The 27481-nt window shown below is 45.5% G+C and overlaps 1 protein-coding gene across 1 annotated transcript in view; it reads left to right on the top strand.

Annotated features, from left to right (window-relative positions):
• The window catches only part of sema4gb (sema domain, immunoglobulin domain (Ig), transmembrane domain (TM) and short cytoplasmic domain, (semaphorin) 4Gb), a 168014-nt gene that overhangs the window by 114495 nt on the left and 26038 nt on the right, over positions 1 to 27481 (top strand). Inside the window, exons 10-14 of the mRNA XM_041209634.1 lie at positions 10871 to 11015; positions 13611 to 13833; positions 18211 to 18326; positions 20021 to 20175; positions 23407 to 23468. Coding sequence (XP_041065568.1) covers positions 10871 to 11015; positions 13611 to 13833; positions 18211 to 18326; positions 20021 to 20175; positions 23407 to 23468 — 701 coding nt within the window. The remainder of the gene's footprint in view (positions 1 to 10870; positions 11016 to 13610; positions 13834 to 18210; positions 18327 to 20020; positions 20176 to 23406; positions 23469 to 27481) is intronic.

The following is a 27481-nucleotide window of genomic DNA, read 5'->3' on the forward strand; positions in this document are numbered from 1 at the left end:
TGTAGGCCAAACCAGGTAGAGATTTCCTTCTCTAAAGGGAATTAGTGAACCAGATGGGTTTTTTCAACAATGGTTTCACAGTCATCATCAGACTTTGAATTGAAATTTCACCTGTGGTGGGATTCAAACCTAGGTCCATAGAGCATGACCCTGGGTCTCCAGAATACCAGCCCAGCGACAATACCACTATGCTGCCAGCTCCCCTTTCTGTTGTAACCTTCTGCGCTCCAGCAGGTGGGCTGAGACTACAGCCAGAACATCAGATTCTGACAACCAGCAGACATGGGCGATCTCAATTCCATCAGTCAACACTGGGTTTGAATCTATCTCAGATTTAAAAGAACATTGTGGAAATCCATTGTATCATCCAGTCCTTGCGTCATTCGTATGAGATTTAACAAGAATTGAAGAAGAAAAATTACATTGTTAATGTGACCGCTTGGCAAGATATTTAGGCCAAGATGCAGGAAAGCATGCCTGGTTTATAAATTCTACTACTCTCTCCTGATCTAGTAACTATAACAATACTGATCCAAGCTGAGTGCCGTTTGTATACAGAACGATCTGACAGAATCTATTGATCTTGGGACACAGGAGAGTTGAAAGTGCAGCAACAGCTAGTAAAACTACCCAAAACATCGGTCTGTGCATTTTTCACAGTCACTTCATTGAAGCTAAACAGAAAACAGTTTGTAACGCGTTCTGCACGTTTAATAATTACCTTCCACTCAGCAGGTCCTTGTTTCACTTATGAAGAGAAATGTTGCTGGAAACCATGTTTCTCTGTCCTAGTTGGTCCACATTTGGAAGCAACTGAACTATGGATGTAGAAAAGCTACATCACTATATATGGAGCCTTTCCTCATCCCGACACAGTGGCAATGTGGTGCTCTGATGGTCATCCTTCGAGATCAAAAGGAGACCCTGTCCAGGGCTGGTTTATACTAGCCTGGCTGGAGGAATATTCAATCATCACATGGCTCACTGGTCAATTGAACGTAACCTGTTGTAAAGTGGGAAAAGTGGCAGTCATTTTGCACATAGCAAGCTCCCTCAAATAGCGACATGATAGTAACCAGATAATCTGTGTTTTTAATGTTGGTTACAGTATAAACATTGACTAGAATGCCAGGATGAACTCCCCTCCTTTTCTTCAGGATAGTGCCTTTTGTGACCTTTTGCATTCACCTGAGAGAGCAGACAGGTTTAAAATTTTACCCGATAGACTCGTGGAAGTGCCAGTCTGGATTTTGGGCTCAAGTGTCTGGACCCAGAGCTGAGAATGCTATCACTGATCCACTGCTGACACCAAAAGCTCAGAGTCGAATTTGCCTACTCTGATATCCTTGTCATCATTAATCGGTGCAATTCTCCAAGGCAACACCTCTACCAATCCGAGTCCTCTTGCCAACCAATCAGGACTCTCTTCTCATGCAGCATAAAGTTGTTTGCTTCCCCTGACGTTGGTTTTCTCTGAAGAAGAGTCATAAGGACTGGAAGCGTTAACGCTGTTTCTCTCTCCACAGATGCTGTCAGACCCCTGCAGAGTATTTCCAGCATTTTCTGTTTTTATTTAGTATTCTTGCGAGTGTCCTGATGAGTGCAAGGCGAGAAGCTTTGACAAAATGCCTTTTCTCAGCAATACTCAAGTTCTGTATTACCAAGCGACTATTTAATAACCACATGATGAGCATTAGTGGATTTGCATCAAGATGCAGTGGAATGTCAAAATTGTTCTAGCAGTCATTGAAGACTGTTTTGAACATCTATAGAGCCCTGGTTTTGCTGGGCCTGTGTGACTTTCCATTCTCACACAGCTGCCATCATCTTTTACATATGCCCCAGTTCATAACTAACTGGAAATAATTGTTCCATAAAACTGGAAAGAGGAGAAACCGCATGCACATGATCCGACTAACGCAAACGCGATGGCCCACTAAATGCGTCACAAGATTGTCACAACATAAACTTCAATTTAAAGATGTAATTAAAGACCGATTGCCAAGTTTTATAAAGGGCTGCATTTTGGAGTTTCAGAAGGTCACACGATACATACTGAGGCGAAGGTAATGTGGCTTATCCTAGCTCAGCTATTCAGAAATAAATAAATTATTGCTCCCCCCCCCCCCACCACCAGTCCTTCACCTACACAGCTACGGCTCAGTGGGGGCGGCACTCTTATGAGTCCAGAAGGTTGTGGGTTCAAGCCCCACTACAGAACCTTGAGCACAAGATCCAGGCCAACACTCCTGGGCTGTTGTTTGGAGGAGGCCCCATCTGCCCAGTCGGATGGATGCAAAATACCCCGTGATGTTATTTTGAAGGAAAGCTGGGGAATTATCCCTTGTGGCCTGGCCAATATTTATCCTCGATCAACCTTCCTAAAACAGATTATCTGGTCGTTTTCACATTATTGTTCGTGGGAGCTTGCTGTTTGGTGGCCATGTTTCCTACATTACAGTGGTGTCTACACCTCGTTGATTGCAAGGCACTTTGGAATGTCCCGAGATCATAAAAGGCGCTGGATAAATCTAGGAAATGTTTCCGGAATTTTGTGTTTTCATTTCAAATCTGTTACTGCATGTCTGCCTGCCTGTCCATCCTTTTCTCTTGCTCTTTCTTGCTCTCTCCAATTATCTCTGTCTCTCTCTCTTTCTTCCCACTTGAGCTACTGTTTCCACAGCAAGTCTTGTCAATTGCCCTTCCATCAGTTCCAGGTTTAATAAATGAATGGCGAAGGTTTCCAGTGTAGCCGTGTATATCTGATGTTGCGTGGCAATCTGCACTAGAGAGCAACTCTTGTCAGTGCTCGTTAAATTCAATCTCCAAGTGGAGTGCATTGAAGAGACTCGGTTAGTGACTGTTCTTTTATGTGGAACTCAAACACTGCAGCGAATAATCGTGCCTTCATTATGCTTTCTGACTGCATTTTAACCTGAGGGAGCAAGATTAAGTCTGTTGGGTGAAGCACTGCAGTTATACGTAATGTGAACTAAAATCTGGTTAGCCAGGCATATGATTGCAGCCAAAAAGGGTAACACAATAATCAACTCATAGAAGCATAGAATGGTTACGACACAGGAGACCATTTGACCCATCGAGTCTATGCCAGCTCTCTGCGACAGCATTTTCTACAGACCCACTTCACCCGCCTTTTCTCTATAATCCTGTATTTTTTTTGCCTTCGGGTGTTTATCCAATTCCCTTTTGAAATCCACAATTGAATCTGCCTCCACCACCATCTCACAGAATCACAGAATCACACGGTGCAGAAGAGGCCCTTTGGCCCATCGAGTCTGCACCGACACGTGAGAAACACCTGACCTACCTACCTAATCCCATTTACCAGCACTTGGCCCATGGCCTTGAATGTTATGATGTGCCAAGTGCTCATCCAGGTGCTTTTTAAAGGATGTGAGGTAACCCGTCTCCACCACCCTCCCAGGCAGCGCATTCCAGACCATCACCACCCTCTGGGTAAAAATGTTTTTCCTCACATCCCCCCTAAACCTCCTGCCCCTCACCTTGAACTTATGCCCCCTTGTGACTTCCCCTTCAACTAAGGGGAACATCTGCTCCCTATCCACCCTGTCCATGCCCCTCATAATCTTGTACACCTCGATCAGGTCGCCCCTCAGTCTTCTCTGCTCCAATGAAAACAACCCAAGTCTATCCAGCCTCTCTTCATAACTTAAATGTTTCAACCAGGCAACATCCTGGTGAATCTCCTCTGCACCCCCTCCAGTGCAATCACATCCTTCCTATAATGTGGCGACCAGAACTGCACACAGTACTCCAGCTGTGGCCTTACCAAGGTTCTATACAACTCCAACATGACCTCCCTACTTTTGTAATCGATGCCTCGATTGATAAAGGCAAGTGTCCCATATGCCTTTTTCACCACCCCACTAACGTGCCCCTCCGCCTTCAGAGATCTATGGACACACACGACAAGGTCCCTTTGTTCCTCAGAACTTCCTAGTGCCATGCTGCTCATTGGAAGGAGTAATTTGACAAGGAAATATTCAAAGTGTATTACTCACACTTTTCAGGGTTAAATTCCATCTGCCACTTATCTGCCCATTTGACCATCCTGTCTATATCTTCCTGTAGCCCAAGACACTCAACGTCACTGTTATCATCCAGCCAATCTTTGTGTCATCCACAAATTTACTAATCCTACCCGCCACATAGTCATCTATGTCGTTTATATAAATGACATATAATAGGGGACCGAGCACAGATCCCTGTGATACGCCACTGGACACTGGCTTCCAGTCACAAAAGCATCCTTCTGTCATCACACTCTGCATCCTACAACTAAGCCAATTTTGAATCCACCTTATCAAATTACCCTGTATCCCATGTGCCTTTGCCTTCTTTATAGGCCTCCCATGTGGGACCTTGTCAAAGGCTTTGCTGAAATCCATATAAACTACATCAACTACACTACCCTTATCTACACACCTGATCACCTCCTCAAAAAATTCAATCAAATTTGTGAGGCATGCCCTCCCTCTGACAAAGCTATGCTGACTATCTCTGATCAAACCTTGCCTCTCCAAGTGGAGATAGATACTGTCCTTCAGAATTTCCTCCAATAGTTTCCCTACCACTGATGTGAGACTCGCTGGCCTGTAGTTCCCTGGCTTATCTCTACAACCCTTCTCAAATAGTGAAACTACATTAGCTGTTCACCAGTCCGCTGGCACCTCCCCCATGGTCAGGGAGGAATTAAAAATTGGGGTCAGAGCCCCTGCGATCTCCTCCCTTGCCTCCCTCAGCAGTCTGGAGCACAAATCATCTGGATCTGGAGATTTGTCCACTTTTAAGCCTGCCAACACCTCCAGTACCTTGTCACTCCCTATATCAATTTGCTCAAGAACCTCGCAGTCTCTCTCTCCCCGAGTTTGATACTTTCATCCTCATTCTCTTGGATGAAGATGGGCATGAAGTATGTATTCCAGATGTATTCCAGATTTTGACCACTCGCTGCAAAACAAACCAGGTATCCTCATATACCTCTTTTGGTTCTTTTGCCAAGCACCATAAATCGGTGTCCTCTGTTTCCCAACCCCTCCGCCAATGGGAACTGTTTCTCTCGATCTCTCTATCTATTCTGTCTGGACCGCTCATGATTTTGAAAACCGCTAACAAGCTTCTTCTCAATCTCCGCTTCTCGGAAGGGAACAGCCCACAGCTTCTCCAGTCCGTCCAGGTAATCGAATTCCCTGGAACCATTCTCATAAATCTCTTCTGCACCGCATCCAAAATCTTCATGTTCACCCCGTAGTTCGATGCCTAATACTGGACACGATACTGTGTGCTGTGCACTTTGTTGATAATTGGAGTGAAGCGTTGGTACAAAATTAAACTTCATGGCAATCTTGGTGAATAAAAGAAAGACCTATATCTACACAGCCCCTTTCGTGACCACAGTTGTAAAACAACAAACCCACCCTGTTCCCACTGGACAAGTTAGATTAAAATCGGGCTTATGTTTCTCTATTTTATGTCAATAATTCCAGCAGAATGTTCAGGTAAACTAATCCCACTTTATAACCTCTCATTGGTAAGCCAGCAACCTTTTGATTCGAGACTTAGTATATTAGACTTGCATTTATATAGTGCCTTTCCTGACCCCAGGATATTCCAAAATGCCTACAATCCGTGAAATACTTTTGAAGTGTGAAAATATAGGAAACGCAGCAGCCAATCGGCACGCAGTAAGCTCCCACAGACAGCTCCTTCCAAATCTGACCTCTGCCACCTAGAAGGACAAGGGCAGCAGATGCATGGGAACACCACCATCTTCAAGTTCCCCTCCAAATCACTCACCATTCTGACTTGGAGCAATGTCAACTGTCCCTTCACCGTCACTGGGCCAAAATCCTGGAACTCCCTCCCTGACAGCGCTGTGGGTGTACCTACACCACATGCTTCGAGGAGGCAGCGCACCACCACCTTCTCAAGGGCAATTAGAGGTGGGCACTAAATGCTGGCCTTGCCAATGATGCCCGCATCCCACACATGAATGAAAGAAAAGACCAATTTGATGTTGGCTGTTGGATGCATATCGTCCAGGACAGCGGGGAGAATTCCCTGCACTTCTTTGAAATTGTGGCTGTGGGACCTTTGTGTCTACCTGAGGGAGCAGACGGGTCAGTTTAACGTCTCATCCGAAAGGTGTCATCTCCAACTCGGTACTGCACACCCTCTTATGGACTCAGTGACTCTGGGCTATTAACTCTCCAACAAGGTAACGTGGTTCTCTGGTACCAACCTCAGAAACCACAGGCATTGCAGTTGTCACCCCTCTCAACGCAGTGCAGCTTTATCGAAGCACAAAACGAAATGCCCCTAAGCAGCTTTGTCATGTAACGCTTGTCTGTCCCCATGGAAACAGTGACTCATAACAGAAGGCAGAAATTTGGCTGGATGGCTCCAATTATATCTGCGATGTGCTGTACTTCTCATTGTGTGACAACAGGTGTTCTCTTTGGATTAAATTTCATTGCAGAGCGAATGGTGGTATGATGGTTATGTTACTGCCCCATAATCTAGAGATCTAATCTAATGATATAAAGACATGGATTTCAATCCCACCAGGAGGAATTTAAGTGCAGTTAATAAAAGCAAATGGAATAAAAAAAACTTGTATTAGTAATGATGAGCATGAAACTACTGGGTTGTCATAAAGCGACAGCAATAATGCCCCTTAGGGAAGGAAATATGTGACTCCAGGGCCAGCAATATGGATGAATCTTAACGACCCTTTGAATAAAGTAGCAAACCACTCAGTTAAGGGTAGTTAGGAGTGGGAGATAAATTCTGGTCTTGCCTGGAACATACCATGGGGTGATGTTGGCGTCCTGGTGACGTCACTGGGCTAGTAATCCAGGGTAATGCTCTGGGGTCGTGGGTTCAAATTCTGTCATGACAGTTGATGGAATTTAAATTAAATTCCAATAAATAAATCTGCACTATAAAGCTAGTCTCAGTGATGGTGACCGTGACAACTATCACTGATTGTTGTAAAAACCCATCTGGGTTCATTCATGTCCTTCAGGGAAGGAAATCGGCCATCCTTACCTGGTCTGGGCCTACGCATGACTCCAGACCCACAGCAACGTGGTTGACTCTTAACTTGCCCTCTGAACTGGCCCAGCCAGCTACCCAGTTCAAGGGCAGTTAGGGATGGGCAACAAATGCTGGCCTTGCCAGCGATGCCCACATTCCCATGAAAGAATGTTCAAAAAGCAATCTCCTCTGATGTTGTGCGGAGCTTATTTGTTCCAGTGAATAGTACCTTGCATGGCTGCGTGCACTTGCCGTCTATAAGCGGATGACTTGTGAGCAGTCTGCGCAGTAACTTCTGACTTGCCGCACAGCTGTGCCCACGTCCAACTCCGAGACAAAACATTGCTTGTCAGCGATGTTCATATCCTGTGAATGAACGAACAAAAAAAGGAACTCATTCTGCTTGCTAAACAAATCTGGAGAGCGTTAGTTGTTGGAACGTTTTATACAGTTGAGTGCTGATGTCTCTTCATTTCTTTTCCCCACCATGAGTCCCGTTCCTGTCACAAGAATAGAATAATAATGAAAGTGGTGGGTTGAAATGTGAGTGCAAATATTCTGCGATTAATTCTGTTGGAAAGGAGAATTGAATTTCATGGTCGAGAATGAGAAACTGCAGTATCTCAGAGATTGATTACATGCCCCTGAATCAGACGCATCGTTTCTCTGTTAGATTGCTCATGCCTGCTTTGGGAGAGCCATTAAGGATTGCTGACACCCAGAAAGGGCAATCCTCACCCATGGCAGAGCGTTGAGGCATTTTGGGGATGATGCAGCCTTGTGAGGCATGGGCTGTCTCTCCTCTACTTTCTACCCTCCTAACTCCTGCTCTTTTTATTACTGCTCATTGGATGAATTCACTCGGGATAATTTTGCTTCAAGCATGAGCATAAAACTGGATGAAATCAATTCAGCTGCCTGTTTTGTTTGATAACGCTGCTGCAAAGCATTTTGCTGTTTGACTACATTAAAGGCGTCATATAATTGCGAGTTGTTGCTACACATCTCTCCTGATTTTAATTTCCAATTAAAATGGTGAGAGGTATATAACAGGCGGTTGAATCAATACTGTCCATTTTACTCCATTGCTCGAGGTAAACTGACCGTTATTGAATTATCAGTGGTGTCCTTAGTAATCGAAGTCATCTCACAGAGAATCACAGAATTACAGAATTGTTACGGTGGAGAACCAGGCCATTCGGCCCATCATGTCTGCACCACCTCTGAGCATTTTAACTTAGTGCCAATCTCCTTCCATTTCCTGTAACCCTGCACATTGTTTCTATTTAAATAACCATCCAATGCCCTCTTGAATGCCTCAATTGAACCTGCCTCCACCACACTTCCAGGTAGCACATTCCTAACCATTCACTGTTTGTAAAAGATTTTTTCTCACCTCGCATTTGCTTCTTTTGCAAAACACTTTAAAACTGTGCCCTCTGGTTCTCGATCCATTTACAAGCGGGAACAGTTTCTCCCTATCTACTCTGTCCAGACCCCTCATGATTTTGAAAACTTCTATCAAGACTCCTCTTAGTCTTCTCCTCTCCACGGAAAACAGTCCCAACTTCTCCAGTCTTTCCTCATAAGTGAAGTGTCTCAGCCCTGGAACCATTCTTGTAAACCTCTTCTGCACTCTCCCCAGTGCGTTCACATCCTTCCTACAGGGAAGCGCCCAGAACTGTACACAATACTCCAGCTGAGGTCTAACCAGTATCTTATATAAGTTTATATAAGTTCATCATAACCCCCCTGCTCTTATACTCTATGCCCCTATTAATGAAGCCTAGAATACTGTATGCTTTAGAAACAGCTCTCTCTACCTGTCCTGCCACCTTTAATGATTTATGTACATATACACCCAGGTCTCTTTGCTCCTGCACACCCTTTAGAATAGTATCCTTTATTATATACTGTCTCTCCACGTCCTTTGTACCGAAGTGCATCACCTCACACTTCTCCACATTGAACTTCATCTGCCACCTATCTACCCACTCCACCAATGTGTCAACGTTCTTTTGAAGTTCTGCACTGTCCTCCTGACAGTTTACAGTTCTCCCAAGTTTTGTGTTGTCCGCAAACTTTGAAATTGTCCCTTGCACACCAAGATCTAGATCATTTAAAAATATCAGGAAAAGCAAAGGTCTCTCACTGGGTGCTACTGAGTGCTAGGTGTTGGGTTCATTTCTGGATATTTACCCTGTGTGTGTCAAACAGAGAGTCACCTGATTAGTCTGCCGCTCTTACATGCATCGTGCCACTCTTTCTGGGTGGAGCCCGAACATTCCTTGAAACTCCCTGCTTCAAAAAGCTTGGAATTTCAGTATTTTATTTGGTCCGAGGTCAAAAATAACGACTCCGAGAAGAATTTTGGAAGCCCGCGGAGGCTGGAACGGGCTCGGACAGACTCGGAATCTCCCTGAGGCAGTCAGCATGCCGGGTTTGCCATGAGGGTCTCGCCTCCAGGAAGACAGCTACCCGTCTGCAAGTGGTGGGTAGCCCACTGAGCTGTGAATAAGCCTGAGCTCTCTATCACTGACCGAGAGAGGAATTGGCCTCCACCCGGCAGATCGGGGCTTGGGGGAGGAGCGCAATGCTCCGTTTCACTATTTAACCAACCCTCCGCCACCTCCCCGCCCCACAGCCAACTTAGAAGTGGCCTCAGAATGCCCTTTCCCCATAGGCAGTCTGGCAGCTCTGGCCATTTGTTTCCTCAAAGATTTTAAAAGTGCTGAGAGGGCGCCTCCATCTGGAGTCACCCTCTCTCCACCTTACCTGCGTTGGCAGGTTTCCACTTTGTGAGTGCTGGAGTGGCCTACCATTGCCCCTCCGACATCAGGAGCTTGCCACTGTCCTTAATTGGGCAGCAAACCCACCCTCTGGCCCTTAATTGACCAATCGAAGAAAAATCACATTGGGTGTGTCGCGTCCAAACAAAGATCCTGCCCTCTGATGTGTTGCGCTGCCTGTTTTCAACCTCTTCAATGACTGCCTTTGTTAAATGTCCTGCTCTGTTGGGCTTTGTTGGTTGTGTGGAAAAAGGATGCCGGGCAGATTTTAACAATATGCGCCGTGTGCCATTAGTGTACAAACACAAGGCACAGTCATCTTATATTCCCCTCTGCACTATTTTGGCTGATGGGTTTCCAAATCTGATTGGGTGTATTCCTGGTGGTTTTCATCGCATGACCTCCCACCCCAAACCTTCTCACCCCCACACTGCCACCATAGCCCCAGTCATACTGTCTTCCCCAGGCCAATCGAAAAGGGAACTAGTTCTTTGTCACCCAATGGGATTAACCTTGACTGCCAGTGGAAGAACCTGTTCACCACCCCCTCCCTCCACCCCCGCCGCTCCCCCCACCGCAGCGCTCTCCAGGATTTTTATAACTAAGTGTCCAAATAAAATGGAAAAAAAAACTTATTTTGTTTTAACCCCCCCCCCCACAACTTTTCTCTTGAGTTTGCTCACAGCAGTGTCCTTGACATAAACCCTCAATGCTGAGAGTTGGCAACAATTGGGTAAACCCATAGAAAATTAAGAAGCAGATCTCTCATGAGGTTGTGGACTGAAAAGGCTTAAGTGGGGGGAAGGTGTGACACTAGCAAGGAGTGCTGTCTATTTGCAAGATTGCTAGATCTTACAGATTTCTAGGAGCAATAAGGGAAAGAGGAATTTCAGGCAAATATCTGAGGTATTCAGGCAACTGACACCCCACGGCATAGTGTGTGGTTATTGTTTTTCTCTGATTTCTCTAATGTTTATTTACTCTCCTTGATAATAATGAAGGCAAAATGTACAAACGTCTGCCGTCTGCCGATATTCCCTTGCCGATATTCAGAAGGCATTTGAGGGGCGGTATAAGGAAGACCAGGAATCGACACGGTGGTGGTCAAGATACATGGGGAAGGTTCCTGAACCTCGCCCAGGATCGGTAAGACTCTTCAGCATTTGAAAGTGCTATTTCACTTGGGTATTTTTTTGCCCTAGGGCTCACACTAAAGCAACAGATTGAGATTGAAAACGGAGCTTTACAGCAGTCAATATGTGTCCAGGGAAACCATCTCACCTTCTATTCCAATCTCTACATATGATTCCCTTACACATGAGTCCTCCCTCTCTTATCATGGCCAGAATTTTACTGCCTCACTGTGATGTGTCTCCCGCCCACCGGCGGGTGCAGCGAGACATTTAAATCTCCATTCGGTTCGGTGGGAGGTCAATATCCCGGCAGGTGGAGGGGCTGTACAGTCCTGTCCATGTTGTGTGTAGATATCGTGGAGGTGGATTTTGCAAGCTGCACATTCCAGCAGGGGGATGAATGGAAATTTAAATCGGCTCCCCGGACTTACTAACACCTCTTTTTTTACTCTACCACACAAAGTGAGTTTACCCTGTGAATGCAGACTGGGAATATGCCAGATTTGACCCCAAGTCCACGCTGATCTCAGTATGGGTTAAGTGGCCTTTAATATTCCTGGATCAGAGAGGAGAATGTTAGCGAGGGGTCCAGCTGTAGGTCACTATCCAGCTACTCTGACTGGACATGTTCTTATGCAGATGGCAAGCGAGCAGAGTGTTGCCCTTCACTGTGATCCCTCTCCTCTTCCACCCCTCCTCCGCTATGAGATTTCCTACCAACACGCAGCCTCCATCATACATGCCAAATCGCCATTTGGATAAGGAAAATGGGAGAAAACAAAAGAATATATGTAGTTCCTTTCACAACCCACTGGACATAACCAAAGTATATTTGAAGTGCAGCTATTGTAATGGAGCAAACAGAACTCAGAGGAGAGGGTGAACCACAGCTCATCGAAAAAAACATCCATGACCTTGATGTCAGCAGAAACTGAAGGTCAAATAACAGCTGTGGAAGCTCACTTACTTCTGAGTCAGAAGGTCGTGGGTTCAAAGCCCCCTCCAGAGATTTGAGCACAAAACTGAGGCTGACACTCCAGCGCAGTGCTGGGTGAGTGCTGTACTGTCAGAAGCGCCACCTTTCAATGAGACATTGAAGCAAGGTTCAGTGTGCCCTCGCAACTGGACATGGTATTATTGTGAAGAAGAGCAGTAGAGCTCTTCCCAGTGTCCTGGCTAAAATTTATCCCTCGACTAACATCACTAAAACAGATTACTTGGTCATTATCTCACTGCTGTGTAAGGAGGCCTGCCTACTTGTCAATGATGTCTGCCCTACAAAAGGAATTCCTTGGCTCTGAAGGGCTTTGGGGAGTTCTGAGCTCATGATAGCTGCTATATCCCATGAGTGTGACTATGTCCAGCTGTTGCCAGTCTTTCTCATGAATTATACCCTAGCAAGGAGTCATGATATGGAAAGCGTGCAAACGTTTGTCACAATCCCTCCAAGATCTCGCTCCCTCCCTATCTCTGTAATCTCCTTCAGCCCCATTAATGCCTACAACATCTCTGGCCTCTTGGGCACCCCAGATTTAAGTCACTCCCCGATTGGCGGCTGTGCCTTCGGCTGTCGAGGCCCTAAACTCTGCAATACCCTCCCGAAACCTCTCTGCTTTTTCGGCTCTCTTTCAGCCTCTTCTTTAAGCATATGGGTTGAATTGTATGTTCCCCAGGGGGCGTGTTATCCCATGGCTAGGGGCGGGGAGAGGGGGGTCACGTAAAATAGGGTGGGCGCCCAACTCACTCCTGCGTTCACCCCCATAATATGGGAGGGGTGCAGGTGGGTGCTGATATAGGCAGTACGCCCGCCATATTTAAATGAACAACTAAGGGTCAATTAGGCTTGTCATAAAGCCAGTTTTTCCTGATAATGTGCCGCTCACATTGTGAAATGTTTAGCGTGGGAAGCAGGGTGGGGGGCAGAAAGCCTGATTTTTTTTTAACTTAAGTGCTTAAAGGGTGGGAAGGAAGACAGGGGGAGTCGCTCTTCAGGGGCTACCCTTTGCCAATAGTGGAGCGCCTCCCCCCTCCCTTCTTAGATCAAATTGCCCCTTCCTACCTGCTCCCTCCTTAAACCCACCGTTTCCTCCCCGGTCTCCCCCCCCCCCCCCTTATCTCCCCCACCCCTCTCCGAACCTACCCAAACCCTCCTGGACCAAGACCCCGGACTTACCTGCTCCAGGGATCCATCTTCTTCTCCTGCAGTCCCGGTAGCCGCCACTAACGCCTTCCTGGCGCTGCCAGGACAAATGGACGTGACGGCCAATCCTATTGGCCAGCGGCTCCGGGGAGCGGGAATTCCTCCCCAGTGAGGGGCAGAATTCTCGTTCAGCCCTCATTAACCCACCCCGCAGTGCGTTACAGCTGGGATCAGGTTGGGTGTGCCGCATGTTGGCTGACCTGGTTTCCGGGGGCTGCCCTATTGGGATTATTCAGCCCAGTATCTGCTCACCAAGCTCTTGCTGACCTTCCCACATATCTCCTCATGAGCTTCAGGGTCCAACTTGGTCTGATAACACTCCTGTACCTTGTGGCATTTGACTTGGCTAAAGAAGCTGTATAGACGCAAGTTGCTGACCATTTTGGTTGTGCTCTCTCTTGCCGACAGTGCATTACAGATGAATTCAGGAGAGAGGGCTTCACGACATCACATGACCTGCCAGACACCGTTCTGGACTTTGTGAAGAAGCATCCCCTGATGGACGAGGAAGTCAGACCCAGGGGAGGAGGTCCGGTTTTTACGAAGGAAAATGTGAAGTACACAAAGATTGTAGTGGACACAGTCACAGCACTGGACGATAAACAGTATGATGTGATGTTCATCGGCACAGGTAGGTGTTGTAGAAAGAGATATCCTCCTGTCATAACTCTGCAATCCACTGACCTGTGAATCAGGCCATTGTGTAGTCAAACCCCCACTCCAGGACTCGAGCACTAGTTAAGTTAACAGCAACATAAGTGGGGAGGCGGTGTTCGTATATGTCCCTGGACTAGTCATCCAAAGGCCCAGGTTATTGCTCTCGGAGACACAGGATTAATTCAATTCACAAATCGGGAATTAAAAGCTAGTCTTGTAATAGTGACCATCATCAATTATTGTTAAAAACCCATCTGGTTCACTAATGTTCTTAAGGGAAGGAAATCTGCTTTCCTTCCCTGGTCTGGCCTACATGTGACTCCAGACCCATAGCAATGCAGTTGAATCTTAAATGCTCTCTGAAATGGCCTAGCAAACTGCTGCAAAGTCTAAAAAAGGAATGGAACCAGACGGACTGCATGGCACCAGAAACAACAATGGAAACCCCTAACCCTGTCGACCCTGCAAAGTCCTCCTTACTAACATCTGGGGACTAGTGCCAAAATTGGGAGAGCTGTCTCTCAGACTAGTCAAGCAACAACCTGACATAGTCATACTCAGGGAATCAGACCTTATAGACAATGCCCCAGACATCACCATCACCATCCCTGGTTATGTCCTGTCCCAACGGCAGGACAGACCCGGTAGAGATAGCGGCACAGTGGTATACAGTTGGGAGGGAGTTTCCCTTGGAGTCCTCAACATCTGCTGTGGATCCCAAGAAGTCTCATGAAATCAGGTCAAACATGGACAAGGAAACCTCCTGCTGGTTACCACGTACCGCCCTCCCTCAGCTGATGAGTCAGTGCTCCTCCATGTTGAACGTCAACTAGAGGGAGCGCTAAGCGTGGCAAGGGCACAGAATGTACTCTAGATGAGGGACTTCAGTGTCCATCACCAAGAGTGGCTCGGTAGCACCATTACTAAAAGACATAGCTGCTAAACTGGGTCTGTGGCAGGTGGTGAGGGAACCAACAAGAGAGAAAAACATACTTGAGCTCCTGTCACAGATGCATCTGTCCATAACAGTAGGAGTGACTACTGCACAGTCCTTGTGGAAACAAAATCCCAACTTCACTCAGAAGTTCCACTCAAAGCCACATACCACTGACTTGGAATTATATGGCTGTTCCTTCACTGTCACTGGGTCAAAACTTTGGAACTCTCTCCCTAACAGCACAGCGGGTGTATCTACACCACAGGTACTGCAGCGGGTCAAGAAGGCAGCTCACCACCACCTACTTGAGGGCAATTAGGGATGGGCAATAAATGCTGGCCTAGTTAGTGACACCCATATCCTGTGAACAAATAAATAAAAGGAGCATAAGAAGAAATAGGAGCTGGATGTGGGCATTTGGCCTTTGAGCCTTTTCCACTATTCAATAAGATCATGTCTGATCATCCATATCAGCTTCACCTTCCCTCATATCCCTAATTCCCTTAGCACCCAAAAATCTGCGAACGTCTGTTTGAATATGCTCAACAACTGGGCATCCACAGCCCTCTGGATAGCGAATTCCAAAAAAAACCACAACCCTCTGGGTGAAGAAACTCCTCCTCATCACAACCCAAAATGGCTGACCCCTTATTCTGAGATCGTGACCCCTGTGTTCTAGATTCCTCAGCCCCGGGGAGACATTCTCTCAGCATCTACATTTTCAAGCCTCTTAGGAATTTTATGTGTTTCAATTAGATTACCTCCCATTCTTCTAAACTCCAAGGAATATAAGACAAAGTCTACTCAACCTCTTTTCGTAGGACAATTCCCTCATCCCAGGTCTTAGTTTCCCTAGGTGGAGTGAAACAGTGTCCTTCCTTATGTAAGGAGACCAAAACTGCACACACTACTCCAGGGGCAGGCGGGACAGGAAGACGATCCCCACCGGAGAAGCGGGCCCCGTCGCCATTTTAAGTAGGCGGGCCAATTAAAGCCCACCCAGTGTGACGCCCGGCAGGAAGTGCTATGAGCTCCCTGTACAAGCTGGGGTGGGGATTCCCTAAAAGTGAGAGTGCATCTTTCACACTTGCGCACAAAAGAGCACACATCTCCCTGAGGCTAAGTGCAGCCTCAGGGAGATCGCTGACTGTTATAAAAAAAATTAGAAAAAAAAAAATCCCTAACATGTCCCCCTCATGTGACATGTTCAGAATTTACATGATAACTTTATTAAACTTTTTAAAACCCTGCATGAAACCTCATCCCGCCGGTGGATGAGGTTTCGTGTTTTCTCTATTCCCCGCCGGAGCTCTTAGCCTGCCCGCTAACCTTAAGGTTGGACGGGCAGGTCCTTTAATTGTTTCAATGATCCTGTCAGTGGCCTCAATTGGCCATTGACAGGTCGGCGGGCCCGCAGCTGATTTTGCTGCGGACCCGCCTTCCTGAAAATTTACATGGGGCGGGATGATGTCGGGGGTTCTGCCTGACATCATCACCGCACGTCATTTTACACGTCGCCGAGCGGGCCCCGCCTCCTGCTCACCAATGGCAAAATTCTGCCCGAGGTGTGGTCCCACCAATGCTCTGTTTAATCATAGTAATTGTCACAAGTGCCTAGAGTAACACTTCAGTACAGGATTGTGTGAGTGTTGTGTTTTCAGAAGTGACACACCCTTCTGGTGGATATGCCAAGCCAAGTCCCCCTGCCTGCTCTGGGGGGGTTTAGGTGGATGTTGCCGACACCTCTGTGCAATCCAAAAAAAGCAAGGCCCTCTCCCAAGGTTCCACCTTACCTCCCTCACTCAAGGCCATCAAAACCGACCAATCAGATTTGACTTATCCCTGTTTGTGGGACCCTGGCTCTCTCTGAAAAGGCCTGCATAACAATAGTGACTGCACGTCAGAGCTGTTGACGCTGGGTGAAACATCGTAGCTTATTTGCGAGAGCTACAATAAGGCATTAAGTAAATGCAAGTTCTTTCTTTGCTGTACACAGTGGTTTGCATCGCTTATTGGTCCTGCAGAGGAACTGAGCAACTGTCCTGGTTGTGAAAAAATAAACTTGTCTCCCATTTTTCTACTCGGCTTTTCAGAACCTGGTGTGCAAAACGCCATGGCCAGGATTTTCCAGCCTTGCCACAGTGTGTCTTGCTCTGGTGAATGGGAGAGTCATTTCACTCTCCATTCATTTCGGCGGCAACATCCCACTGGCCGGGGGGGTGGGGGCAGGGATGGGGACATAAAATCCTGGGCCTATTTTTTTTTTTAAAAAGATGAGAGGGTCATTTTCACTTTTGTCACGCGCCGAGCAGTTGTTCCGCTAAACGCCCTGCCTGATTTCCCCCCTCTACCACCGCCCTCCTGCCATTCACCTCAGTGAAAAGGAAAATCGGACTAGGCTGTGTCACGGAGAACCCCCATCCACCACCGCCAGTCCCCTCCCCGTCCCCTCCCCCAACCACCCATGCTGCCACCAAAAGTTGAAGCTGCCCCATGCCCTGCTCGCAGCTTTTAGATGGCAGTAAAACAATGGCCTTGAAACCCCTGGGTTTAATAATTAATAACCATTACGTGCCTAGAGCATACTGTAAAATGTGATATTCTGGGTAACAGAGTAAATACTTGCCTTGTTTGGTTAACATGTGGTCACGGCAGACGCTTGGCTCCTGGGTCAAATTGCAAGACTTAACAAGTGCTGATGCTCATTGAGTCATACAGTGCAGAGGGAGGAGGCCATTCAGCTTGTTGTGCTTGTGCCAGCTCTTTGAAAGTGATATCCCATTAGTCGAATTCTCCCGCTCTTTCCTCATAGTCCGGCAAAAGATTCCTTCTGAAGTATTGATCTAAATCTCTTTGGTAAGTGGTAATCGAATCTGCTTCCGACACCCTTTCCGGCAGTGCATTCCCGATCTCAGCAACGTGCTGCTTTGGAAAAAAGGGTCTCCTCATCCTCCCTCTGGTTGTGTTACCATTTATCTCGAATCGATGTCCTCTGGCCGCCAACCTCCTTTCAGTGGAAACAGTTTCTCTCCCAATCTTCTTCACTGGAACCCCTCATTGTTCTGAATACCTCCATTAAATCTGCCAGTAACCTTTTCTGCTGTAAAGGGGAATAATCCTAACTTCTCCTGTCTCTCCACATAACTGAATTCCCTCGCCCCCATGTACCATTCTACTTAATTGCCTCTGCATTGACTTCAAGGCCCTAACATCCCTGATATCGGGTATTGATTTATTTTACTTACTGATGCATGGAAAATGAAAGACTTCCTGCACAATTCACGATCAGTCTGTGGTGAAGAGATTGTTACTCTGTCTTGCTCTGCTATGTATTCACTCCAAAAGCGCTATTGAGCTGCTGGAGGATCACCTGTGTTTGTTTCCAATGTGACTTGATCTCGCCTGTTTTTAAAGTTGATGGATGGCTGCACAAGGTGGTGGACACTGGGTCCAACATACAGGTCATAGAGGAGATCCAGCTTTACGAGAAAGCCCAGCCGGTGGAAAGTCTGGTACTCGCCAGCAGCCAGGTAAACTTTGTAACCGTGTGAAGCTATATAAGTGGACGTGGGCAGGTTCCGTTGTTACAGTGCACGGTCAGGCTTGGTGGGGCTGAGACGAGAGTGAAAACCATGCAGGTTCTCTAATGGGCAGACAGTCCGTTCTGTCAGGTTACCACCCAAGCGGTAAAATGACCTATTCTCCCCTCACCCTCCCCAACTCCACCATGTGGGAATAATATAATACAGACTTGAAAATTAGGAGCAGGAGTGGCCGATTCAGCCCTTTAAGCCTGCTCTGCCATTCAACAGGACTATGGCTGATCTGATTGTGGCTCCAACACCACTTTTCTGTCTAGCCCCTATACCCTTTGACTCCCTTGTTAATCAAGAATCTACCTATCTCTGCTTTAAAAACATTCAATGTCCCTGTTTCTACCACTCTCTGGGGAAGAGAGTTCCAAACATTCACGACCCTCAGAGAGAAAAGATTTGTCCCCATCTCCATCTTAAAGGGGAGCTCAGACCTCAGATCTATTATTTCTTATTTTTAAATTGGTTCCCCCAGTTCCGGTCTCTCCCGCAAGGGGAAAGATCCTTAATCCTCATGATCATTCTGCTGATCAGGGAATAATAGGTTTGAGTCTGAGCTGCTTTGTTAGTTAAAACAAAGGACCAGAGGAGCAGGTTGCAATGGAAACCTATGTACTGGATAAGCTCAGTATCATTTTCCAATTCAAGGCGGGGATAGACAATGAATGTTCCTTCTCATGTAAGTCCAGGAGTTATGGAAATGAAAGGATACTGTCAACAAGAGTGACCGTGAAGTTATCAGAGTGCTGTAAAGCCCCACTGGGTCACTATTGTCCTTTAGAAGAGTAAACCTGCTCTCCTTACCTGGTCTGGCCTATATGTGATTCCCGATTTAATGGAGAGACAGTGCTGTCGTGGTAATGGAATCCAGAGATCCAGGCTAATGCTCTGGGGAGATGGATTCAAATCCCCACAATGGCAACTGGTGGAATTTGGATTCAATTAATTGAAAAAAAAAATCTGGAATTATAAAAAGTGATAAACTATCATCAACTGTTGTAAAAACCCAACCTGGCTCCCTAAGGAGATCTGCCGTTTTCACCTGGTCTGGCTGACATGTGACTCCAGACCCACAGCAACATAGTTCGCTCTTAAATGCCCACTCAGTTCAAGGGAACTTTGGGATGGGCAACACATGCTGGCCTTGGCAGTTCATCCCAAGAAAGAATAAAGTAATCCACATGTGGTTGGCTGTTAAAGTACCCTTTGAAGCCTAGCGAGCCCACTGTGTCAAGGGCAATGAGGGCTAGGCAATAATTGCTGACCTTACCAATGACACTCAAATCAAGGGCTCCACTAAAGGTACCTATACATGGCTGAGTAAGCAGTGGTGTAACCACTGAGCTCCCAAGGCACCCCACTGTCTTATTCAAGCAAAACACTAATAATACAAGTAAAACAGTCACCTCAGCAAGAGAGCCATGACAAACCATATGTTTTTTTCCCATTGTTATTCACATAACTCTGCAATTAAAATGAAAGGGAAAGGTCAAACTGTTATTCCAGCATGATTATTATGCACCTCAGCATTTATGACCTGATGGAAATTAATGTTAAAATAGTGCTCACCAAAGACATGCTCTGCATGGAATGACACTTTAACTTTGATGGTGTGCCTGTTATAATTACAGGGAATGCTGTACATCGGATCACAGAGTGGCGTGATTCAGCTCCCTGTGGCAAGCTGCCGCAAATATTCGACGTGCCTCGATTGCGTCTTGGCTCGGGATCCCTACTGTGGCTGGGACGGCAAAGTTTGCCGGGAGATTCAGATGGAACAGGGCAGGTATGGGCCTCGGTCTTGAGCTTTGATGAAACCTTGTCTGGAAATGCTGATCTTTGTTGGACAGGCAATCATTGGTGGGTTCAGGTCCACTGTTGCATGTAACCCATCACGAGGGAGCTGAGGAGAGTTTTGTCTTTAGGTCAGCAAGCTATTCTGATCCGGAATGCACTGCCTGCAAGGCTGGTAGAAGCCGATTCAATAGTAACTTTCAAAAGGCGAATTAGATAAATACTCGAAAGAAGAAAAAAAATGCAGGGTTATGGGGGGAAAAGCAGGGGAGTAGGATTTATTGCGTAGCTCTGAAAGAGCCAGCACAGCATGATGAGCTGAATGGCCTCTTTCTGTGCTGAATGACCCCATGAAGGTTGAAATCCGGCGCATCTTTGAAAGAAAACCAGATAAAAGGGCATTTTTAAGAGTATTATGAGCAGTTTTAAGTACCCAGTTTATTCAGGACAATTTGTGCAATCTTCCTCATTACTGGAGGGGGAAGTTCCTGTGCAGCATAGCACCACTTTTACCCATTTTTTTTTCCCTTTAAAGTTACTGAAATCTTGAAACATTGTCAAAACCAAACAAAACTGGCCTCATTTTTGACTGGGTTAGAGGTTGCATCATATCCAAGGTCAGTGGCGATCAAGCAGAAACTTGGTGGATGTGATCTCCTGGAATGATTCCGATTTCCTGAGGAACAAGTTTCCCAGAGTAAATTTTCCCCCTGGATCAGCCCCGGCATTTGCACTGTCTCTTTCTTTAAAATCTCTCAGAAGATGAGCTGACTGTGCGGTATAGATGTAAGGAAGATGACAGGGTTGCTCGGAAGTGACTGGTCATTGATGCCCCATCATGAGTCCTTTTTTGCTTGTCTTTCTAAACCTGAAGCACCTCAAAACAACTTTTTTTGAATTCAATTTGTCTCCTCACCAAGATGCTGCTGGTTAGAAACAATGAGCAGCTCTGCTCCGCATCACAAGCAAAGCGCTCATAACAAAGCCCCTCTCCCGTGCTGATGGTAACATGTTTAAAATATTAAACAGATTAACACCCCTATGACTGCAGCCCCGAGGGACGTGGTGCTGCAGTATGCCTTGCATTCAGTCATGAAGAACACCTCATATTTACCAACTGGAGAAGAGCAGGGAAGTTGTTTCACAAGAATTTCTTGTATGGTAATCTAGTTGTTTCCTTTGACAAGCTCTTGACACTCGTGACAATATTAAATAGTATTACACAGAAATTTTTACAGCACAGATTGGCGCAACAGTTTGCCAACTGTTGGCCTGCTCCCTCTCAGCCCCTCCACACCAACAGGGAGAAAATTCTCCCCCCCTGTGTCAGGAGAGTCTGACCATTGAAACACCTCTTTCTAAATATCCTTGAGCTGTTTATGGTAATGAATGTACACTAGGGATAATTGGCCTAATGCATTAAGGTTAGGAAGGTTAAATTGAGACAGATGTAGAATGAGTGGCTAGTTTGATATTGCGCATGTTGCACCATCAGTTAATGTTAAAATAACCCCCTATGCTTTCAAAGGAAGGGAGAAAATAAAAGTATTATTCTCAGATTATTTAGGCGGTGAGGGACTAGAGTTTTGACTAAAAGTAAGCAGTTGGGGTTAGGAATAGGGGGCACAGCCTTAAAATTAGAGTCAGGCCTTTCAGGATTGAAATTAGGAAACATTTTGATGGCAGCAGTTTGAAGCTCTCTCCGCAATCGGCAGCTGACGCTAGATCAATTCTTAATCTTAAAGCTGAGATGAATTTTTGTTAAACGAAGGTGTTAAGGGATGTGGGGCAAAGGCAGGTATTTGAAGTGACGTCAGCCATGATCTCATTGAATGGCAGAACAGGCTTGAGGGGCTGAATGGTCTCCTCCTGTCCCTAGGCATCTGTGTTTCAGGGGAATCCAAGCCAATTCTGGCTGAGTTTGTGCAGCTTGACCCTCTACAACACACTGTTAATGTTACACTTGTCATAAGTGGAGGAAGCGCTGACATTAGCAGGGAGTGGTAAAGACACACAAATTAAAAGATTTCCAACAGCATTCTTGTTACCTAGGCAATGCCTTGTTTGTTCAAAGTTGTTTGGCAGATATTTGAGCTTACACAGCAGCTTGGGTGGTTTCTTTATTAGATATGTTCCAGGAAGAGAAATTTCTGAAACTGAAAGAATACAGATGCAAAATCTATAATTGGAAAGAAGTTGCTTGGATTGATTTTTGTTATGATAGTGTAAGGCGATAGTGAGTCAGCAACTCCCCTTGAGCTCTGAAGAGGTTAATGGTTTCACCAGATTTCCAATTGAGTTCTGGAGAAGAGGCTAATGATATCATTAGGGGTCCATTAGCTCTCTCCAATCTCTGTATAGAAGATGTTCTATATCCTTGTCCCCTCTTGCATTTAAGGGGAAGCTGGATAGACATACAAAGGAATAAAGGTAGAATTAGTTGAAGAGGGGTTGTCTCATTTAGAGTGTAAACACCAGCATGGGCCAGTTGGGCCCAATGGCCTGTTTCTGTGCTGTACATTCTATCTAAATCTATGTAAAACTCTTGCTCTTTCTACACTGGATGTTGCCACTGGTGCAGAACATCGACTTGAACCAAGGCAGTTGGTGTTGGCTTCAAGGAGACACATGAACGTCACCCAGTGTAATCTGCTTACCTGGTGTAATCCACTTCCCATCTTGTGATGTTGGAACAACAAACTCAGTATGAGGGAAATCAAAGCTATGATTTGCACCATACCTCAGTGCAGTGTGTTGGTGCCCATGAGGCCTTCTTAGCAACCCCGGAACGCATGGTTTACTTTGGAAACCAGGAGACTTTAGGGTGCCTTGAGTAAAGTTTGAAAGGTTGTCCTGAAGTGGAATTGACAAAGATAAATATTTTCCAGTGGAAAAAAGTTGAAATATTAGGGGAAACAATAAAATATGGGGAGTGTAGGCATAAGTCAATGGAGCATCTTCACTCAGAGGGTAATGATATATACTCTATAATTATATATATGATAATATATAGATGTGGATGCCAACCCTGAACTTAAATGACCTCATTCCTGGGATTTTGGCATGGGGTCATTGGCAGGTGAAAGTGGTGGGTGGTCCTCTAACCCCCTCCTTGCCTTTCAGTTGATGCAGCAGCATTGTGGAGATTCTTTCCTCTGGTTCTCTGCTGCTAATAGACTCCCGTTTCCTACACTTCACTCAAGATTTGTTTTCTCTGTTGTAGAGCGCAGCTGATTCAAGACATTGTGACTGGGAACAAAGGGTGTTTGAACAGCAGTGGAGATGGTATGTAGTTGTTTACTTTCACATTTGTGGGTAATCTTTACTGTTGGTCGTAGCAGTCCACAGAGTGTGGGAATGTCTCTCGCAGGACAGCTAGTGAGGATTTGACTGAAGAATGTCATTCTCCTAAGTATCAGCTATGGTTTGGCTGATAGCACTCCTACCTCGGAATGACAAGGTTCTGGGTTCAAGTCCCATTTCAGAGCTTGAGCACAAAAATCAAGACTGATGCTCCAGTGCATTGTCGGAGATGTGGTCTTTCAGATGAACTGAGGCCCTGCCTGCCTGGTTGAATATATAAGATCCCTTGGCACTATTTCAAAGAAGAGTAGGGGGAGTTATCCCTGGTGTGCTGGCCTCAGTCAACATCAGACAAAGACAGATTGTGGTTATAATCACTTTGCTGTAAAGTGGCTGTTGCATTTCCTACATTACAACGGTGACTACACTTCATAAAGTATTTCATTGGCTATAAAGTTTGTTGACACATGGACTTGTACATGAACGTGGATTTCCAAAAGGTGTTTGATAAAGTGCCATACAACAGACTTGTGAGCAAAGTAATGGCTCTTGGAATAAAAAGGACAGTAGCAACATGGGTGCGGAATTGGCTGAGTGACAGGAAACAGAGGGAAGTGGTTTATGGATGTTTTTCGGACTGGAGGAAGGTTTGCAGTGGAGTTCCCCAGGGGTCAGTATTAGGACCCTTGCTTTTCCTGATATTTATTAATAACCTAGACCTTAGTGTACAGAGCACAATTTCAAAGTCTGCAGACGATACAAAACTTGGAGGAATTGTGAACTGTGAGGAGGATAGTGTAGAATTTCAAAAGGTCATAGACAAGTTGGTGGAATGGCCAGTCAGGTGGTGGATGAATTTCAAGGAGGAGATACATTTTGGTAGGAAGAACATGGAGAGACAATATAAAATAAAAGGTACAGTTCTAAAAGAGATGCAGGAGCATAGGGACCTGGATGTATATGTACATAAGTCATTGAAGTTGGCAGGACAGGTTGACAGGGTGGTTAATAAAGCATACAGTATCCTAGCCTTTATTAATAGGGCAAAGAGTACAAGAGCAAGGAGGTTACGTTGAACTTTTATAAGATACTGGTTCAGCCTCAGCTGGAGTATTGTGTCCAGTTCTGGGCACCACACTTTAGAAAGTATGTCAAGGCTTTGGAGAGAGAGTGCAGAAAAGATTCACAGGAATGGTTCCAGGGATGAAAAACTTCAGTTATGAAGATGGATTGTAGAAGTTAGGACTGTTTTCCTTGGAGAAAAGAAGGCTGAGATGAGATTTGACAGCAGTATTCAAAATCATGGGAGGCCTGAACAGATTAGATAGGGAGAAACAGTTCCACCCATGAAAGGATCGAGAATGAGAGAGAACATTTATAAAGTAATTGGCAAAGGAAGCAAAAGTTATATGAGAAAAAACTTTTTCACACAGCAAGTGGGTAAGGACTGGAGTGCACTGTCTGAGAGTGTGGTAAAGGCAGGTTCAATCAAAGCATTCAAAAGGGAATTAGACTCTTATCTGAAAAGGAAGATTGTGCAGGGTTATGTGGAGAAGGCAGGAGAATGACACTCAGTGAATTGCTGATTCGGAGAACCGGTGCAGATATGATGGGCCGAATGGCCGCTTCCTGCGCTGTAACAATTCTGTGATTCTACGGTTCTATGAGACGTCTGGTGGTTGTGAAAGGCGCTATATAAATGCAAGTCTTTCATTCTCTTTTCTCTCTGTATCGAGAAAACTGTGTGATGGGAGGGATGAAGAAGGAAGGGATCCAATTGAACACTGAAGGAACAGCCTAGATAAGGAAAGGAAGTGGAATAGTTTGCTGACAGCTAGGTAATTTAGTGGGCTCAGTATTGTAGTGGTGATATTACTGGATTGATAATCCAGAGAATGTAGGTTCATATCCACGGTTGACTTTGAATTCAGCTTAAAAATCTGTAAATAAAATTAAGATGTTAGTGAAAGTGACCATGAAGCTGTCAGATTGTCATAAAATCCCGATCAGTTCACAGTTATCTTCTGAGATGAAATCTTGCTGTCCTTACACAGTCTGGCTTAGGTGTGGCTCCAGTCCCACATGTGGTTGAATCTTAAAGTCCCCCTCTGAAATGGTTTAGCAATCCCACTGTGTGCAGGGCAAACAGGGAAGGTGGCTAATTATTGTTGACCTTATAAGCAATGCCCATATCCAGCTAGTCTCAGTAATGGTGACCATGACAACTATTAGCACTTGTTGTACAGATCTACTAATGTCCTTTAGGGAAAGACTCCAGACCCATGGTGGTGTGGTTGACTCTTAACTGCTCCGTGTGAAGTGGCCCAACAAGACACTTGGTTCAAGGGCAATTTGGGATGGGCATGAAACGCTGGCCTTGTCAGCAACAGCCACATCCCATGAAAGAATAAAGAGAAAAATAATTTATCCCTCTAAGAATAAACTTTAGTTCTTGGTTTGCTTTTTTTAATGGCCTTATAAACAAACCTGCCTCACTGTTTTTAATGATGTGTGTATCACAGAATCACAGAAGGAGGCCATTCAGCCCATCGTGTCTGCACCGGCTCTCTGAGCATTTTAACTTAGTGCCAATCTCCTGCCTTTTCCCCGTAACCCTGCACATTGATTCAATCTAAATAACCATCCAATGCCCTCTTGAATGCCTCAATCGAACCTGCCTCCACCACACTTCCAGACAGCGCAATCCAAACCCTAACTACTCGCTGTGTGAAAAAGTTTTTTCCCACCTTGCATTCACTTCTTTTGCAAAACACTTTAAAACTGTGCCCTCTGGTTCTCAATCCATTTATGAGCAGGAACAGTTTCTCTCTATCTACTCTGTCCAGGCCCCTCATGATTTTGGAAACTTCAATCAAGCCTCCTCTTAGTCTTCTCCTCTCCAAGGAAAACAGTCCCAGTCTTTCCTCATAACTGAAGTGTCTCATCCCTGGAACCATTCTCGTAAACCTCTTCTGCACTCTCCCCAGTGCGTTCACATCCTTCCTACAGGGTAGCGCCCAGAACTATACACAATATCCAGCTGAGGTCTAACCAGTGTCTTATATAAGTTCATCAAACCTCCCTGCTCTTGTACTCTATGCCCCTATTAATGAAGCCTAGAATACTGTATGCTTTAGAAACAGCTCTCTCTACCTGTCCTGCTGCCTTTAATGTACATATACATGCAGGTCTCTCTGCTTCTGAACACGCTTTAGAATAGTATCCTTTATTTTATACAAAAACAGAATTACCTGGAAAAACTCAGCAGGTCTGGCTGCATCGGCGGAGAAGAGAAGAGTTGACGTTTCCAGTATCCTGAATATTTGTACTCACGGATCCCTTTGCTCCTCTACCCCACTTAGATTCTTATTTTCAAGCAATCTGTGACCTCCTTATTTTTCTTACCAAAATGTAATGCCTCAGACTTGCCTCTGTTTAAATTCATTTGCAAATTTTATGCCCATTCTACAAGTTTATCACTGTCATCTTATAAGTTAAGGCAGCCGCTCATTGGTATTGAACCTACAAGAACAAAAATCTACCATAATCCTACGTTAATTTTATACTGCTTCTCCATGTTCTTTGTACCAACGTGCATCACCTCACACTTTTCCACATTGAACTTCATCTGCCCCCTATCTGCCCACTCCACCAATATGTCAATGTCCTTTTGAAGTTCTACACTGTCTTCCTCACAATTTACAGTTCTCCCAAGTTTTGTATCATCCACAAACTTTGAAATTGTCCCCTGCACACCAAGATCTAGATCATTTATACATATCAGGAAGAGCAAGGGTCCCAATACTGACCCCTGGGGACCTCCACTATAAACTTTCTTCCAGCCCAAAAAATACCCATTAACAATTACTCTGTTTCCTATTTCTTAGCCAATTTTGTATCCATGTTGCTACTGTCCCTTTCATTCCATGACCTGTAACTTTCCACACAATTCTGTTGTGTAGCACTGTATCGAACACCTTTTGGAAGTCCCATAT

Source organism: Carcharodon carcharias, chromosome 17, assembly GCF_017639515.1.
Source record: "Carcharodon carcharias isolate sCarCar2 chromosome 17, sCarCar2.pri, whole genome shotgun sequence".
Classification (NCBI taxonomy): domain Eukaryota; kingdom Metazoa; phylum Chordata; class Chondrichthyes; order Lamniformes; family Lamnidae; genus Carcharodon; species Carcharodon carcharias.